Genomic DNA, 17,679 nt, shown 5'->3' on the forward strand with positions numbered 1-17,679 from the left:
TGTATATGATTTGTCCGTGTGTGTTTTTTTAATATATATATAATGGAAGGTGTATCAAAATGGCAATAAAAGCGTGATGCACACCGTGTTATCTGTGTGTGCTTCTGGACTTCAGCCTGCGGAGGGCACGCACACAGTCCAGCGGTCACAGCTCCGGTGAGAAGCAGGGAGCCTCGCAGTGCGGCAGTCGTCAAGCGGTGTGTGTGCTGGCGGAGTGTGGCGAGAGTAAGTGATGGTTGCTCATAGAGCAGGGAAGAGGGCTATCTGTTAGCCTGCTGCCGCCGTCTTGCTTTTGGGGGAAGCCGCCACCTTTGGACAGGTATTTAACTCTCGCACTTATACTCGACAAACTCTTTGTTAATGCTAACTAGCCTCGCTAGCCAACCAGCTAGCCGCCGCAGCTAGCTAACGTGGCTTACGAGTTTTATGCTCACAATTAAATGTTTAGCTACTTATTATCTTAATATAACACAGCATTGTCACGTCCGCTTAATGTCAACGGTGTCTACAGAAGTGTAGTGACATGTAAGGGCCGGGCAATTATCACCCCGGTTTATGGGTGATTTCAGCTAGCTCGTTAACTAGCTGCACCTAGCGTTCCCAGGTTAACATTAACCTCGGTGTGAGTCAGTTCCTGAATTCCTGTTGTAGGACATAGACACTGTGTGTGCTACCTCCACCCAGACAGACGATTGGATAGTCCCCAGGTTCTCTGTGTGTTAGTATGTGACCAGCCCGCTCTGAAACTAGATAGTCCTTAATGATCGCTTAGTCTGATGGATTCCTCCCACACACTGAATGACGGGTTTCCAGTTTGTAATGTCTCCTGTGGAAACGGTATGTCATTGCTTTAATAATGATGTTGAGGATCTGAACTTTCTCACAGCAGCGTGTTGATGTCTTGTCTCCCCCTGTGCTCTGCTCTCAGGTGTCTGGACTGGACACAACTGTACTTTTGGTCAGCACCTGAACTGCTTGGTGGTAAATGTGACAGACCACGTCAACGCATCGAGCCTCGCTATGGGTCAGGATAAGGGGAAGTATGATTTTTACATCGGTCTGGGGTTGGCCATCAGCTCCAGCATCTTTATTGGAGGCAGTTTTATCCTCAAGAAGAAAGGACTTCTGCGGCTGGCGAAGAAGGGATCGATGCGGGCCGGTAGGAAGCGTTTCTCAGTGTCTAATGAACATGACAGTGAACGCAACACCAACCTGACCAACCAGACTGCATCGTCCAACTTTATTAGCTTTATTAGCCAAGAGTTGTAATATCAGGAAACGTATAGTTCTACTTTGACACCTGTGTGTTCTTGTTGCTTGTGACACTCCCTGCACTTGTGATACAACACCGAAACTCAGCTGAAGGAGTCAAACCAGTGGAGACGGTCCTCACATTCCAGGCTTGCTTGGCTCTGCTACCTTATGTAGGGTGTGTTTGAGAGTTTAAGTCTGGGAGTCAACATCACTCTCTTAATACCTAGAAAATCATTAACTTTACTATTACACTATTGCACTTGTCCTTCAAATCCACTGTCTGTCATCCTGATGTGTAGTGGAGACTACATAATTCAGGTTTTGTGATTTTAAACCAGAGGCATCTCATGGTCTAAAATATTTTTCTGTGCTTCAGGCCAGGGTGGTCATGCCTATCTGAAAGAATGGCTATGGTGGGCTGGTTTACTGTCAAGTAAGTGATGACCCTATTTAAAAACATAATGTAAAGATGACGAGATTAAAACTGGGTTCAAGATGGTCGAAAATGTGTTCTTCAGATTTCTACATGACAGATGCTGGTTGTCCTTTAAATTACTATTACTGATTCTCACTGTTCATTGAATTGCCATTAAGCCATGATATCTCACATGTAACCTTTTTAGTATTAGTCTTTTGTATGTTGCAACACACCTTCAGTAAACCTCAGATAATGTTATTGTTATAGCTCTATCTGTCTTCATTACAACATTCTTATTGTTTTCATATCTAAATTATGTGTTTTAATGCTTCCTAGTGGGGGCTGGTGAAGCAGCCAACTTTGCAGCATATGCCTTTGCTCCTGCGACTCTGGTCACCCCACTGGGAGCCCTCAGTGTGCTCGTCAGGTACAGATGAAGCATTGTATCAACTGAACAATTGAACCTTGTCTACACTGACATTTCCTTTTGTTTGCAAATTGATTTGTGAAGTCACTGTGGCTGACTAAATATCACTTTGCAGCGCGGTGCTGTCGTCATACTTCCTGACAGAGCGGTTAAACCTGCACGGGAAGCTCGGCTGCCTGCTCAGTATCCTGGGCTCCACCACCATGGTGATTCATGCTCCACAAGAGGAGGAGATCAACAGCCTCGAGCACATGGCCAAGAAGCTGGTTGATCCAGGTACAGAACAAAAATCATGTGTTTTATTCTGTCAAGCTCTATTTTGAATCATCATTCCAATTTAAGATTATTTCAAGTAAAGTTTGGTGTAAAAATACCTACATTTTGTTAATGTTTGTTATTTATATCATCCAACCTTACACTCCTTTCTACCCCTTTCTCAGGGTTTTGCGTCTTTGCCACTCTTGTCATCATTGTGGCTCTTATCTTCATATTTGTTGTGGGTCCTCGCCATGGTCAGACCAATATCCTTGTCTATATCACCATCTGCTCGGTAATTGGGGCACTATCGGTATCCTGTGTCAAAGGACTGGGCATTGCCATTAAAGAAGCGATTGCTGGGAAAAGCGTTTTAAGAAACCCACTGGCATGGTTCTTGGTCCTGGCTCTGGTGGCGTGCGTGAGCACACAGATAAACTACTTAAACAAGGCTCTGGACATATTCAACACCTCTCTGGTGACTCCCATCTACTACGTGTTCTTCACCACATCGGTGCTCACGTGCTCCGCCATTCTCTTTAAGGAGTGGGAGCACATGGGCACAGACGACGTAATCGGTACCCTCAGCGGCTTCCTCACCATCATTGTGGGCATCTTCCTGCTCCACGGCTTCAAAGACATTAACGTTAGCTTGGCTACTCTCGCCGTGTCCATGAGAAAGGAGGAACGGCCCTATGCCACAGCCAACGGCATGGCCTCCCACAGCACCTATGAACTGCTACATAACGAATCCACAGAGGACATGGAGGACAGAGAAATGGGTTTGCCTTTTGACAGCGTCTCTAGAAGAAATGGGGCGATGACATCCACATTGGATCATTAAGGAACCCTTCTGTTTTTTTCCAGGTCCTTACTGACTGAGTGGCATTGTTGTAGACATGGTGTATGAAAATAAGACAATCAGCTGTATGGGGAGAGCGACTTGGGCAGACCAGTGGATTGTACCAAGTATTTTAATTTGCCTTACTTTTCTCAGAATATGACCTGCTCATATTCAAATACCTTTAGAACTTTATTTCATTCCTCTGTAGCGTTGTAAATATTTTTTTTTAAACAAATATTTATGTACATGCATATCCATGCACGGACTTACTTTCTATAAATCAAAAAGGAGGTTTTAATGTGTGTACATGTATATTATGAGGTCCTGCTGACAATGATTACATTGTAAAGGAAACTATAAAGATCACTATCAGTTGAGTTTTTGTGAAATTTGAAAATAATTTTTTTTGGGAATCATTCTGGATTTTTTTGTAGTGTTTCCATGAAGAGTTCTTGAGACGGTGGAAGAGATTTGTTAAGTATTTATTGACTTAAAATGATTAAAACGTTTGAAACACAAGGCAGTGAATAAATGCTTAACATGAGTATGAGGCTTGTTACCTTTAAAAGTGTTTAGCATGCATGTTCAACAGTAGAGAAGATACAAATTTACTTTCACCTGCACTTACAATAGGTTACTGTGCACCCTTAATAATCCACCACTGCAAACCCTTAAATAGTCATCTCATAAAACTAATTTCCCTTCCCTGATCTATTGCTTTCTGCAAGTATAAAAGAATAGTTTATCCAAAAAAAGGGGAATTATCTATTCATTTCTGATAAGGCACAAGTGAATACAAAAAAATAATTCTGACAAAAATGCGGCCCAACTTCATTACATTTAATGGTCCTTTGTTACTAGAGACCTGAAGTAAATGAGGAGGAATCATTGTAGATATTCTGGTAATGCTGACAGTGTTTGGAACTTCACGCTGGCCCACAGTATCCACAGTAGCCTCAGCTGCTGGCAAGCGACTGGTGTATCGGTGGCTGGAAGCATCGCACATGTTCAACTGGCATGTTCTCTCCGTCCCCAGACTTCAGGTACTTGTTCAGAATGGCAAAAATCTCATTGTTGAGGACTTGGAATTTGCGGATCCTGTCGACCATTTTCTTCAGTGGCTACGGGGAAGAAGAAGACATTTAGTATGTTGTGGTTAAAAAAAGGTTTTTTATTTAATCTTAAGAGAATAAGAAGGGGGTCAATGATTCTTGCCTTAAAGGTTCAGGAAACAGCTCTCACTATTTACAAATCTTTATTCACCATCATGCCGAGAGTTACATAAGAAGATCGGTACCACCCTTGTGTATTTAATATGAGGCAACCAGTTAGCAGCCAGCTAGCTTAGCATGAAAACCAGAAGCTGAGAGTTACTATAATTTCTGTTTTTATTTGTTGAGTATTATTTGTTTAATATTTCTTAGGAGCACTGATATCTGAGTCATCATAACCACGAGACTCCTGTTTCCAGTCCTTCTACTAAGCTGATCACCTGTTGGCTGCAGCTGCATGTTTAGAATACAAACAGGACGGGTATCATTTTTCTCTTTATCTGCTACTCTGGGCAGGAACCTGTGGGTTTGGTTCGTGTACAGTTCATTTGATGGCATCTTCTCAAAATACATTTCAATGATCTAGTTAATCTGACAACCCTGCCCAAACACTTGATGTTCACGGAGTATGTCACTAAATATGTTGAGAGGTTAATACTCATGATTTTATTCTCGCTGCAAAAAGATTTCTGCTGTGTTATCTTACTGGACTTCCAGAAAGCAAGTTTAAAGTCAATCTACAAATGAAATACTTTTGTATCAGAATAATGACATAGTAACTTTAACTGATGCTGCAGAATGCGCTACATGACACTTGTGCTCTCTTTAACTCACCACACTTTTGATGATCTCATCCTTGCCATCATGCTTCTGCACCTTTAGAAGGTGATAGCTGAAGTCCAGGATGTCGAAGCGTCTCTGTTGTCCCAGCAGGGTGATGATCATGCAGCCAGCCCAGTGAAGGCCGTCCCCGAAGCACTGCCTGGAACACAGGAACAGCATGCATGAGCAAAGAAGCAACCATTTACATCGCACAAGGGTGTGGCACAGATGGGTGAACTGCTGCACTCACTCCACTGTGAACTCGTGGGCTCCTACAGGGATGCAGTACACAAACTGCATGGCGCTCCAGAGACGATGGAACTCCACACACTCATCCACGTGCATCACGCCGTTGCTGGGCAGCGGTCCACGCCAGATGGGATCATCTAAGAAGCCGCGCACACGTGCAAGGATGACCTCGAACATGGACAGGCCGCAGCACAGCCTCTCTTTGGTCAGAAGGTCGCCCTCACGAGCAATCGCAATTTGCTGAAAGAGACATGTTGGAGGATTCAAGTTACAACAAATCTAATCAGCTAAGAGCTGTGATATTTCTGCCAGTCTTGACGCCTTCTGGTCTCTGTATTTTTGGACTCACTGTACCTGTGGGGTGCCCAGGCGCTCTATCAATGGCACCATATGCAGCGCTGTGTATTTGGCTTCCAAACGCTTCATCTTGGCATCCAGGCGTTCACCCTCTAGACAATGAGGTAAAGAAAAGTCTAAGATCAGACTGGTGATATTTTGCATCTTTCTTACTGTCAATAAATCCCATCAAAGGGTCAGAACCAACAAGGAACTGATCATACTAACAGTTATTTGCATGTCAATACCTTGAAACACTGCCCGTCCAAAAAAAAAAAAAAGTCACACACTCTAATATTTAGTTGCAGCCCCTTCAGCTTAGATCACAGCACACATTCGCCATAGCATCGTTTCAATAAGCGTCAGTGTAAATATCTTATTACAAATTATACAAAACGCCAGTTCACATGTAAATTAACTCCTTTACTACTTTCTTTATGAAAGACTATCAATAGTTTTCTTACTGATGTGTAGTAAATCAAGATGCAGGACATGTATCATATTTTACTAACAGGTAGAACGTATGCGGAAAGTCAATAATATGGACTTTACTTTTCACATCCCATCATGGTCTTTTTTGAGACAGTATACAGAGCATAAATTTACACGATCAACTGGAGCTCTCAAAATAATGGACAGTAAATATAGAGCACTATATTTGTTGCAAAAAATTGAGTGATTTTGGACACAGCCTTGGCTTTTAGTGGGATTTGTTGACAATGATAAAAACAAGCTGCCAGTACGCGTCATCAGAGTTGCTCAAACCAGCCATTAAAAACACCTCAACCCTCACACTGTTTCACAGGGTCACAGCTGACAATTTTAGCAAGTTTTCGAAACGGACAATCACACTTTTGTAAAACGTCACCTGGGCCTGTGTATAAATGCAACACTATGGATGCTTTCAGTTAAACCAGCCTTTATTTACCTTTGACATGGACTCTGGGAAGAATGTTTTGGAAAGGTGCAGCATGAAGTAAATCACAAACTTCTTCCTGGGACTGCAAGAAAGATACAATAAAAGTCAAAGTCATATCCATATATATTTAAATGTCCTGACTGGTTAGTGATCCTCACCAGGCTCTGCTCACTCAGCAGACAAAACAATATGGCGTTACCAACTTCTCTCAAGTTCTGGAAACACACTGTCTTCAGCTCAGCATACTCAACAATGTCCTTGAGCTGGTGGTGAAAGAATTCCAGGATACCTGAAAAGAAACACAAAGAAATACTATTTATCTCATCTCCCACTTTATTTCACATCTGTCACACAGTGCGATTGCTCTCAGCCATCGTTCACGTCAGCAGGTCTCTGTCTTTTCAGTAATAGTCACATTCTGCTGGCCATTTACTCCTCTGATGTGACAACATGACTGCTCAGACATCTCAAGCACAAATGTCTCTATGTAATCCGTTTCTAACTCTGTTGTCCTACATTTTTATTAAAAACAAAAACAACTGCCTTAATATTATTTATTCAAACTACAGTTTCTGACAAGAGTTGATTTCTAATACCAATAATCATTTTCTTCACATTTGAAAACTTTAATTAAAGCTTTGTAGCCTGTGTCAGTAGGCACAGTCTGGTCCTTTTAGCTGCAGTGTTACATCCTGACTCATGGCAGCCAAGGGGCAATTTTGTGACCAATTATTTTTTGGTTTCAGACTATGTAGTTATTTTTAACTAGTAGAGTCATGTGGCATAAAAAACATGAAATGTTTGTAGGGTTATGTCATTTTGTTTTTCATGGTTTCACTGCAGGTAACAGCGAGGTGGAGCAATTATTTAAAACAACAATTCTAAATTTCTCAAAGGAAATTCAATGAAATGCAACTAAACTCAGGTTAAAAGAACAAAAAATAAAATAATCTTAAGCTTTTTTTGTCTCAGTTGAAATTAGTGCCTGTTGTGGATTTTACATTACACCGACTGTTTAGTCCCATGGTAGCATTACTCTACAATAATGAGTAAAAGCTACATTTTCACCTACCTGGGGAGCCATATTCATGGCGGGGTAGTCGACAGATCTTGGGCATCACCTCCATGAGGGTTTTAACATACTGCATTATGGTGCCCTGAAGCTGTAGAAGAAAGGCAGAGCTTAAGCAGCAGTTTATACAGCTAAACATTCAGTTAACAGGGCACAATGAAGACAAAAACACACACAACCAAACAAATACCCTTCTTTACTGTGTAATCGGTATTTAATGCCATTAGTCTGATTTGAACTGTTTATCAATATCTAGCGCAGCCTGTCTGCAGTCTCATTTATAACCAACAAAGAGAGCAACCTCTTCACCCCTCCTTGCACAGTCCTCGTCTGAGCTTTAACTGCAGGAAGTTCCAGGAATGAAATTATGCCTCCCACACACTATTACTGCTTACTGTCCAACTCACCAGGCTTTTGACAACCTTCAGTAGTTCCTCCATCACCACAGCGATGCCCTGGTAGCCCAGCAGTCTGCACATGACCTTGATGTGTGGGGGACCCAGGAAGTTCCTGTAGGAGCCAAATATGCTGCTGTATGCCAGGTTCAAGGTCTAGATTCAAAGGAAGACAGGTGGTGAGGAGAAAATGTAAAATTCAGACCTGGAACATTTTATTAATTTCCTAACTTTGTATTCTTTCTGCATCCATGATGCACCAGGGAGTGAAGGTGAGTATCTGAAAGATAAATAGGAAAAAAGATCAAGCTTTCTATTAAAGCCACTGCTCACCAACACCACCTCCATGATTAACAAATGGGCTCTGAAGGTGAATTTGACTCATGTGGGTGTATTAGTGGCTACAAAAGGGCTGAGTCATGTTTTTCACAATCAACACTTTCAACACATTTACACCCAAGGCCATATTAAAAGTTTTCTTGGAAAAAATTAAAGCACACTAATGCCTATTAGCTACTGAAGAAGCTGTAACACTGGTGATACCATTAATAATCACAATGCATACAGGATGTGCAGCAAAGTTTGTGATTCAAAATACTAATGGAACAAAAAACATAAACCTTGTGCTGCATGGCCAATCAATAACATAGCTGAAAGTCTACAGCCATGCTAACAGGTCTATATAATCACTAACATTAAGCAGGTATAAGATTATCATTTTAAGTAGAAAGTTAAATATTTAGGCTGGGGGTGACGCTAGAAGAGGTGTTAAAGGTAGAAAAGATAGATTTCACTGCAATCTGCCCTTTAAACTTTGATATATGTAAGTAAGCACAGAAACATGTGCTTGATGGGAACACCACTGTCAGGGGATGACTAGCAGCAAGTAATCATCCTCTTGGGACCATGAATTTCCACAGTAGCTTTCATGCCAATCTGGTAAGCAGATGACAGACTTTGTTCTGGAACAAACTGACAGACAGATGGATGTACCAAGTGAAAAACATTTCAGCTGCTCCCAGGTCCTGCAGCTAGATTTTCAAGATAACAGGGTGTCGACCAATTTGCTGGTCAAGGGGAAATGAATGAGCGGTATCACTACACCTGATGAAATATCAGAAAGAATAGGAACAGACAACATTTTCAGAGCATCTAAAGCTCATTTTTTAAGCACAAACAGTATAATGATTTGGGTATACAGTTCTCATTTCTAACATCCACTTTAACAGATTTCAGCTCCCTCTCTCCCCTGTCGGCAGGGAGTTGAAGCTGATGCTGCTCTAATCCAGCAACACTCCCACTAGTGTGGCAGCAGCGGAGACAAGGACACGCCACCAGCCTCTGGTCCACTCCTGAGGTTGACAATCTATACTGCACTACCCAGCGACAAAGCTGTTGATCCAGTGACAGTGGAGGAGATGTTACTGATGACTCAACAACAGGAGCGCCGGATAATATGATCCAGTAGCTCATGCTTTACAGATTGATGTTCAACACGTGCTGGAGCGGTTTTCCTGGTAAGTCTCCCCTGTTATGCTTTGAATGAATGACCACTGATGAGTCTCTTATCATAGCTCATTTACGTGTAGTGTGTTTTGTTGCTATGGGCAACAGAAAGAAAGTCAGTCATAAAGTCAGATGTGTAAAACAAGCCAGATGTATGCTTGCATGATTTATATTAGAAAAGATGGATGAGAATTGAAAACATAATACAAAAACTGACTTTAAATCTACTGTTTTGGTGCGTTTGTCTGTGTCTAAAATGTTACTGCTTTAGTAGCTTTTATGACGGCTTCCTTTAAAACACCTCCTAAATTTGTGATTCATGAGCAGAAACAACAAAACTATGTAAGTTGAAGGTGTCTCACTCCTAATGTGCGCCACACCCACTCTGTTTTAGTTTAAACTGAAGGAGGTGAAGTGAATTCACTGAATGGCATTTGATACCAAGTAAATTAAAAACAATTCAACACTGTAGATAGAAGCTTGTGTGGCCACCACCTGGTATTTGTTTTAGCTCATGATGCCATTTTATTGTGTACTAATATCAAAAAAGTTACATTTCAATAAACATTACAAACACTGCTCAAATCAAAGCTAAACCTAAATTGGGGTTTTGGCAGATCATCACCTGGCCAGTAACAGGTGACAGCACAGCGGAGCCTCCTCACAAACCACTCTGCATTATGTAATTTGCTGAACATCTGTACATAAGCTCACCTCCCTCCCACCACCGCACTTAGTCCCAGATAATCCTTCATACAATGCTTATTATGTCATGATACTATCCTGTTTAAAGCTTGAGGACGGCTGGATGGGTGACCATGTGATTTTACGTTATAGTAACTATTAGACGGATATGTTTAACACTACAGTCTGTGAGCATGATGCGTATGAAGCAAATAATTTCTAACGAATCTACATTCACAGGCAATTTGGTCATGAGGGAGTAAGGATTCTGATGTTTTTGCCATTACAACAGAGAGGATGCTTTAATCAAAGCTGTTATCAGAACCAAATGAGCACAAACAACAAACCTGCTATTTTCCTGTTGATTACTTGTTATTGGTGGAGGCTAGAAATAAGCTCCTATGTGGAAATGAGCAGAAACTCTGCACCTGCTGTGACAAGAATTATAGCAAAAGACTTACTCTGTGTTTATGTCATCTCTGTTTCAGTCCAGTTTTACACTGTGAGCACGCAAAGGCTGTAATAACTTGAAAACACTTCACTCAAAGTAATTCAGCTCCAGAAGCAGACAGACAGAAGCAGCCTTGCATCATGGGGGTTGTCGTCTACAACATCACCTCCACTTCAGCCAGAGTGAGCTGGCCGCCATCCCCCAGCTGTCGCGACACCTTCTACAGTGTCATGTATGACCCAAACTGGAACAGTCTGATCATGGGCTATAAGCGCAAGAGCTTCACCCATGAGGAGCGCATCCCCGTCAGTCAGACCAGCACACACCTAGCTAACCTGCTCCCCCAGACCGCTTACTTCTTGTGCGTGACATGTCAAGCCGCCAATCCAGTACGGGAGCAGTGCCAGGTGTTCAGCACTCTGAGTGAGAGCAGTGAAGGTCACGACAGAGCTGGCTGGGAGCTCGCCATGGGCGTCTGGCTGACCTGCTGCATCTTGCTCCTGGTCATCGCCGGTGTTTTGTTGTGGGGATGTCTCCACACCATCTGTTCCATCCCCAGCCAGTCCGCAGACGGCTGCCCAGTGGTGACCAACTCAACCCTCCAAGACATGTCTGGATCGGGATGCCTGTACACTCCCAGAAGCGGCAGCCAGGATAGCTGCAAACACGCTGCCATCATGCAACCCCCCCTCCTTTCATCGCAGACCACTGGCCACATAATTAACCAGGACCATGAGCTGAGGACGCTTGCTAAGCTGTCTGGCAGCGAGCCAGCCTGAATCAACTGGATTGAGGTCATCACAGCATTGTTTTGTCCAGACTGAATTGTCACTGAGTATTTGTATCCACTGGTGAAATCGTATTTGGAATTAGAAGAAATAAAATGTTTTCACAGACACAACAAAATACTTTGCTGCACCACTCCCTCATTATAAATGACAAATGCTTAACAAACAATCTACAAAAATAACTTAAGGTCTGTATAATACTGCTCCACTTAATGTTTCCTTTGTAAATAACAGGATGAGCTTTTTGATCTCAGTGTTCATGAATCTAGGTATTTGCATACAATCATCAATAATTTCTCCACTTGCTTTGCACATATTTAAAGGGGTTTTACAAGTAATTTCCCTTATCACTGCTTTTCTACTAGTATTCTACATATACTATATCCTCCCAACATGTAATACATTTTTGGCTGCACTTGTGGAATCAAGAGAGGTCATGTGATCAGTAAAAATATCCTCCACTAATTGAATCCTAGAAAATAAAGTGAAAGTATCATGCTTTCTCTGTGTATGATCATAATAGAAAGTGTTCTAACCTTTGATCCATACAGATACTGGGGTTGAGCATTGGGCGGTTTGTCTCTTTGGAACTCTTGTGAGAAGGGCAGGATGGTGCGCACAAACCTGACAACACAAAACACGAGTTCCAGACATTATTAACATACTTATCAACAACATCAGGATATCATGCACACAAAAACATCCAATGGCACACCTGTTAGTGGAACCGTTGTAGCAATAGTTGGGCAAGAAGTCGTAGTTGAGCTCCCAGAAGACGTGCAGTGTTATCCGGCCATAGGGAGCCGACACGTTGTGGTTAGCCTCACGGAACATGGCGTTAAAGCTGTCCAAAGTCAAGAATTTACTGAGGAGCTTGTGCGTCATGCGGTTGATCTCGAGGAGACCTTCCAGTTCCTTTAACCAAGTAATAAGCAGAAGAACAGTCAGCAGCTGTACATCAATACATCCTACTCTCACAGTCGTAGGATTAAGTTGAGTTGATCCAAAGTGAGACACATCCCTACCATGATTGAGGTGAGGTCCTCACTCTCAAAGCGACCAATCGCCAGCTCTAGAGACTTGTAAAGGGCAGCTGAAACTCTCTGAGTGATGAGTCGGTTGAGATCAATGGAGCGGCCTAGAAGCTGAGATTGAAAACCAGTTAGTAAGATAACGGCAGAAAAAACTACAGCAGTAGCACAGAGAGATCAGAGTGATCAGTACAGTAGGTACCTGGACGTGACGTTGCTTCAGCAGAGTCTCGTAACGGTTGGAGGCAGGCCAGGGAATATTAGCCCCTTGGTTCTTACAGTCGGTTCTCAAACGTTTGTCAAGCAGAAGACTGAAGGGTTTAGGAAAGATACACATTAATCATACAGACTGATTTTATAACAGCACAAATTCCTATTTTTATTTTATGTTAACAGTGGTTCAGGCCTTCTCTTGTCTGATTATCACCCATATGTTCATCAGATCAGCTCAAGTAATCCATCAATGCCATCCATCATGATCCAAATGTGTTCATGTCAACTAACTTTAAAGTGGATGTTAAATAACACCATCAAAGAGAATAATGTTAAAAATTGTTTTATACAACTGAATTGTACAAATTGACATAGATTTTCTTCCTTCTGTAACTAGTGATTGGAGCTGGGCCTTTTGACTGTCATTTATTATTTTTTATTTGTTTATTTTCTCATAACTACAGTAACTAGTTTAAGCATTTATCCATGACTTTTAGTTAACCGCCACTATTGTTATTTTTTGTCTTTAGCAAGCCTCCTCTAGTTAGTTGTTGTTAAAAGCAATGGATAAACGGTTAAATGTAAACTATTACTATACTTTTATTACAGATACACATGACAAGTGTGGATGTTAATGTATTGAAAGGTTGGGGGAATACTGAGCAGTTGCTAGCAGCTTTGTAGTCAGCATGTGGATGGATGCTCCCTAATGGAACACAAAGAACAGAAACAATTCCACTGACTATTCAAAATCCATACGAACATTTCACATATGTCTCCTACCTTCCTGCTAGAATCTTGTAGTGGGCAAATATCTGATCAGCCAGCTTGTAGACAAACTGATCAAAACACAAATTCACCTAAAAAGAAAAAAACAAAACAAAGCCAGAGTTTTCAATTAACCAGTGTTTGAGAAAGCATGTTTTCAAAATGACAACCAAACTACTACACACAATTGTTTTCAGAGTTTTAAAATTACGCTTTTAGAAATAAAATTTGTTACTTATCTAGCAATATGTCTTGGCTATTAGTGGGAAGCGCGATTCATTTCACATGGTGATTAAACGCCAGCTTAGTGATAAGGACAGTAATTTTCATTTATTTTGATCTGACAAAAAACTGATTTCACAGCATGGTATTCCTACAGTGTCAATGCTCCGAATTAATTTGTCATGAGCAAGTCTTCTGGATCACCAGTCCTTTTTCTGACAGCTGTCATGCCTTCTCTATCACTTTGTCTAACTCCAACTGCACATACATACAGATTAACAAAGCTTTTAGTGACTACATTAGTTGCATTTATATAAACCATTACGTAACGATTGGAAATGCAGTGAAGTAGCAGCTTATACCATGTACGACTGTGACTGACAATAATGAGGAGTACTGGTGCGTAGAATGTGCCTGTGACCGGAAGCATCACTGAAAACACTATATTTGGAAAAGCGGCATTCTTCAGTGCAGCTTCTTCATCACATAATAAAGTTTAAACTCAAAACTGTAAATAGAAATCACCCAGAACATCAAACATTTTTGTTGTTTACCTCGGCCTCTATTTCGTCATAGAGGAACTGCTTCTTGAATTTGGTCAGGGCATAGTGTGCGCTGTCATTGTACAAATCCAGAGGATACAGCACATACCTGGAGGGGGAGTCATGGAAAAAAAACACATTTTATTCCCAAGTGACTTTATTTGGATTGAAGAGTGAAGATGTCCCAGCAAGTGTTAAAAGAAGAAAAGAAAGCTGTTCTAAAGAGACAACTAAGGCTGCTATATATAGTGCTGATGTAGTCAGATACAAAAACAGCAGAAGGTAAAACCACCACAATATCAAGTCTGATAAATTCAATCCAGTGACTCATTTTAGTGACGTCCAGGGGGAATGTGTCAATCATTTTCTGTCAGACAAAGAAAACTTTAACAGGAGCTGTAGATTTATAATATTAAATTAAAAGTTTACTGTACAGCTGAGCATTAGTTTCCATAAACTGCACATTTAGCTTGTAATACTACTGTTATTATCAAACATCATAGTTAAAATGCAGACATTTTCTAAATTTTAGGTGACCATATGAAGAATTACAGCACTTATGGTTCATGCCAGTTGATGTGCTTAATGGCTTATGTAAAACCTGCTAGTATCAACATAATCCCACAGCAAAGATTTAAAACACACATGAAACATTCATGGTTAATCCCAATGTTTTACCCAGGGTTTTACCCAGGGTCCCTTTTGAAAAGATAAGATGGGAAGTTGCAACCACTAGAGGGGCTGAATGCCTCTGGCCAGTCACACCACCAATCAACTCACACAGCCAGACGTCTCCCTTGTCCAATTCAAAGCACAAAATCTGTTTAGGTCAAAGACACAGTGTGCTGTCTCTGTCCTTCCAACCATCAAGTTACAGTGTGAAGCTGTTGTTCCACTGATGGATAGAGACTTCTCTTTAAAGCTAATGCCAACGAAATGCCCACAGGAAAAGAAAAAAAAGTCCAGATTTCTAAAAGTTAATACAATTTATAGTTAGAATAGTTTGAATGGAAAGATTCACAGAAACAAAAAGGCATATTTTACTCCATCATAGAAGCTTCCTTGGTCTCCAAGATGTGGTCAGTGAGGATCCAGGGCATGGACATCTCGATGGGGAACTGGATCCTGCGACCCATGGTGAGCTCCAGGAAGAACTCTCTGAACCACAGCTGGGAGAGATCACAACACTGCTGCAAGGTCTCTGCATGGACGAGAAAACAAGCTCTTATTTAGAAAGTCTTTTTTTGTTGTTGCCATTTCTACAGCATTCAAAATGGTTTCCCAGAATAGATGGCAGCTTCTTCTTACCACTAAAATTCAGCAGATGGGTGTAAAAGAAGGACTCGCGGTGAAATTTCTCAATGTCCAGGATGGTGGGACCTTCCAGACTGCTGCGCAGAGTCTTCTTAGAGCCACTTTTGTCAGCAATGAGGGACTCCAGCATAGTCCTCACCATGTAGAGCTGTTTATATATTTATACAAAAAATGTAAGTGAAATCTCATCAGCTTACCTCATCATGACAGGCAGTCTAATCTCATTACAGATGGGTGGCTTGTGTAAAAGGTGTCAGAGAATATTATCTAATTAGAAACTATTCACATAAATTGTGTTGTTTTTGTTGTGTTTTTGGCCTTTCCACCATGGTGGTCACACAGCAGCAGAGAGGCTGCAATACCATATTGTCACAAGCGGTTAAGAGTTCACCTAAGTGTAGTCCATTTTTTTCTTGGACACATAATCTGTATCACCTCCTACTCAAAGCACGACAGTTGAAATCTGTTGATTCAAGGTAGGTAAACACAGGAGGTAATTGCTTCTCTGTGCTTTCTAGTCTTGCATGTGGAAAACAAAAGATTAGTTCTTGGAATTGAGCACTAATCTGATAAATCTGTGTGGTTTATGCAACATAAGGGATGCAACTAAACAATAGCAATATGTGTAGTACAGTATTTGTAACATAACTGCACAGGTGACAGCTATTCAGCACTGTAATGTATGGATTTAAACAGAGCCACCCTGGAATGTGAGGCTTATTAATAGTCAGGAATGAAGTAAGATAGAACAATACAGAATACAGATCAGGCAGGTTTATGAGGCAGAGCAGCTCTGTCCGAAACCTCACAAGCTCACATTATCTCCCTTATCCAGAGGTGATTAACTCTGACATGACATGCTGCAGACCTGAGCTCAAATCTGATGTGCTACAGGGGCACCATGAGCCTGATTAATGTGGACTAGCAGCAGACTGGGTAACAGTCCGCAAGACCTTGAAGGTGTGGGAAAGATAAATAGAATAGCAAGAGGAAATGTTAACACAGGGTGGGGTAAATAATGTATTTATCAGACCTGTGTACTAGAGGGCCCCACGGCACGCCGAGGAACCTTAATGTCGAAGCCACCCTTGGGATCTTTTTCTCCACGGAGAGCAGGGTCATTGTGTGGCTCCCTGCCAGTCTCCCAGTCACAGACTGTCTTCCGGATAGCCTGGAGGACGCTGTGGCACAAAGAAACAGTGACATGTCAAACATGGTAGCCACTTATACGGAATAAGCAGAAGTTTAAACATTGGTGCATTTCTGTATTCCAGGTACAGGGATTGAATAGTTCATACATACATGATAACCAGTGAGCACTGTGTGTCATTTTGACAGTTACGTGATCCATACCTCTGGATGACATTTTTCTTCTTCTTGATGGCCTGCCGCAGTGGGTCACGCAGAGTGACTTGAGAGAAGTCCTGCAGAGCTGAGTAGATGGTGTGACGGATGGCATGATTGAACACACTCTCCATGCGTCCCATCAGCACCTGTAGTCCCTTAATCATAGCCATCACCTGGCAAAAGCCCAGCATTCAATCAGTGACAAGACTACTAGTAGTTCAAATAAGAGATACTTTATGTATGACACAAAGCCATGACTGACCTCCACGAGAGCAAACTTCTCCTCGCTTGTGTAGTTGTATCTTGTGGCTCTCTCATACTCTTCAGCGCTGTCAGGGCACTCTTTGTTGGAGTACTTATCTGTTGGATGAACCAGTTTCCAGGAGTACTGCAGGCAAAGAAAAAAAAAAAAACCTCAAGAGTCATGAAAGGGCTAATGTCAGTCTGGTGTAAAATAAAATAGAAATAAATAGAATGACAATCAGGTGGAAGTGACAAATCTGGGTCTTGAATACTGCATTCTAGCCTGAGACATTTATCCCATGTGTGAAACATGGTAGTGGCACTATCATGATTTGGTTCTGCTTTGCTGTTTCTGAACTAGGACATCTTACCACTATTGGCCAAGCTATAATTTGAGTTGTACAAAGAAATTCAAGGTAGCTAAACAGAAAGTCAGTCATGCAGTAAGACAGCGATTGGATCATAAGCATTTTCCACAATGAACACTATTTTGTCTTGTTTATTTGATTCGCTTTGTTTCTTCTTTA

The 17,679-nt window shown here is 41.5% G+C and overlaps 3 protein-coding genes across 6 annotated transcripts in view; 2 read left to right on the top strand and 1 right to left on the bottom strand.

Annotated features, from left to right (window-relative positions):
• Positions 1-3,717, top strand: nipa2 (NIPA magnesium transporter 2). 2 transcript variants are annotated; one of them, XM_026346349.1, is made up of 6 exons: positions 1-319; positions 929-1,159; positions 1,631-1,687; positions 2,009-2,099; positions 2,215-2,375; positions 2,540-3,717. In XM_026346349.1, the coding sequence occupies exons 2-6, from the start codon at positions 1,021-1,023 to the stop codon at positions 3,196-3,198; spliced, it is 1,107 nt and encodes a 368-aa protein (XP_026202134.1). In that variant the 5' UTR covers positions 1-319; positions 929-1,020; the 3' UTR covers positions 3,199-3,717. The 2 variants fall into 2 exon arrangements, with proteins under 2 accessions (XP_026202134.1, XP_026202131.1); XM_026346346.1 differs by lacking the exon at positions 1-319 and adding an exon at positions 586-837.
• Positions 3,665-17,679, bottom strand: part of cyfip1 (cytoplasmic FMR1 interacting protein 1) — a 26,783-nt gene continuing 12,768 nt past the window's right edge. For 2 of the 3 annotated variants that reach the window (XM_026346343.1, XM_026346344.1), the window contains exons 13-31: positions 17,172-17,297; positions 16,916-17,082; positions 16,596-16,743; positions 15,557-15,710; positions 15,293-15,449; positions 14,261-14,357; positions 13,500-13,576; positions 12,706-12,814; positions 12,498-12,617; positions 12,188-12,387; positions 12,009-12,096; positions 8,056-8,199; positions 7,649-7,739; positions 6,735-6,865; positions 6,586-6,658; positions 5,676-5,770; positions 5,323-5,561; positions 5,085-5,232; positions 4,155-4,319 (exon numbers count right to left, since the gene is read on the bottom strand). In XM_026346343.1, the coding sequence (XP_026202128.1) occupies positions 4,155-4,319; positions 5,085-5,232; positions 5,323-5,561; positions 5,676-5,770; positions 6,586-6,658; positions 6,735-6,865; positions 7,649-7,739; positions 8,056-8,199; positions 12,009-12,096; positions 12,188-12,387; positions 12,498-12,617; positions 12,706-12,814; positions 13,500-13,576; positions 14,261-14,357; positions 15,293-15,449; positions 15,557-15,710; positions 16,596-16,743; positions 16,916-17,082; positions 17,172-17,297 (2,529 nt within the window). Of the gene's footprint in view, positions 4,320-5,084; positions 5,233-5,322; positions 5,562-5,675; positions 5,771-6,585; positions 6,659-6,734; positions 6,866-7,648; positions 7,740-8,055; positions 8,200-12,008; positions 12,097-12,187; positions 12,388-12,497; positions 12,618-12,705; positions 12,815-13,499; positions 13,577-14,260; positions 14,358-15,292; positions 15,450-15,556; positions 15,711-16,595; positions 16,744-16,915; positions 17,083-17,171; positions 17,298-17,679 lie in introns of all 3 variants that reach the window. The other variant, XM_026346345.1, reaches the window with a different exon arrangement.
• Positions 8,206-12,002, top strand: LOC113152867 (fibronectin type III domain-containing protein 9). Its single transcript, XM_026346350.1, has one exon. The coding sequence runs from the start codon at positions 10,825-10,827 to the stop codon at positions 11,461-11,463; it is 639 nt and encodes a 212-aa protein (XP_026202135.1). The 5' UTR covers positions 8,206-10,824; the 3' UTR covers positions 11,464-12,002.

Source organism: Anabas testudineus, chromosome 4 (assembly GCF_900324465.2).
Source record: "Anabas testudineus chromosome 4, fAnaTes1.2, whole genome shotgun sequence".
NCBI lineage: Eukaryota > Metazoa > Chordata > Actinopteri > Anabantiformes > Anabantidae > Anabas > Anabas testudineus.

Excerpts from the sequence above, each read along its gene's own strand:
- nipa2 (XM_026346346.1), top strand. The coding sequence starts at position 777 with ATGGATTCCTCCCACACACTGAATGACGGGTTTCCAGTTTGTAATGTC. Across the intron at positions 838-928 it reads TAATGTCTCCTGTGGAAACG|GTGTCTGGACTGGACACAAC; the intron begins GTATGTCATTGC and ends CTCTGCTCTCAG. Across the intron at positions 2,100-2,214 it reads GCCCTCAGTGTGCTCGTCAG|CGCGGTGCTGTCGTCATACT; the intron begins GTACAGATGAAG and ends ATCACTTTGCAG.
- LOC113152867 (XM_026346350.1), top strand. The coding sequence starts at position 10,825 with ATGGGGGTTGTCGTCTACAACATCACCTCCACTTCAGCCAGAGTGAGC.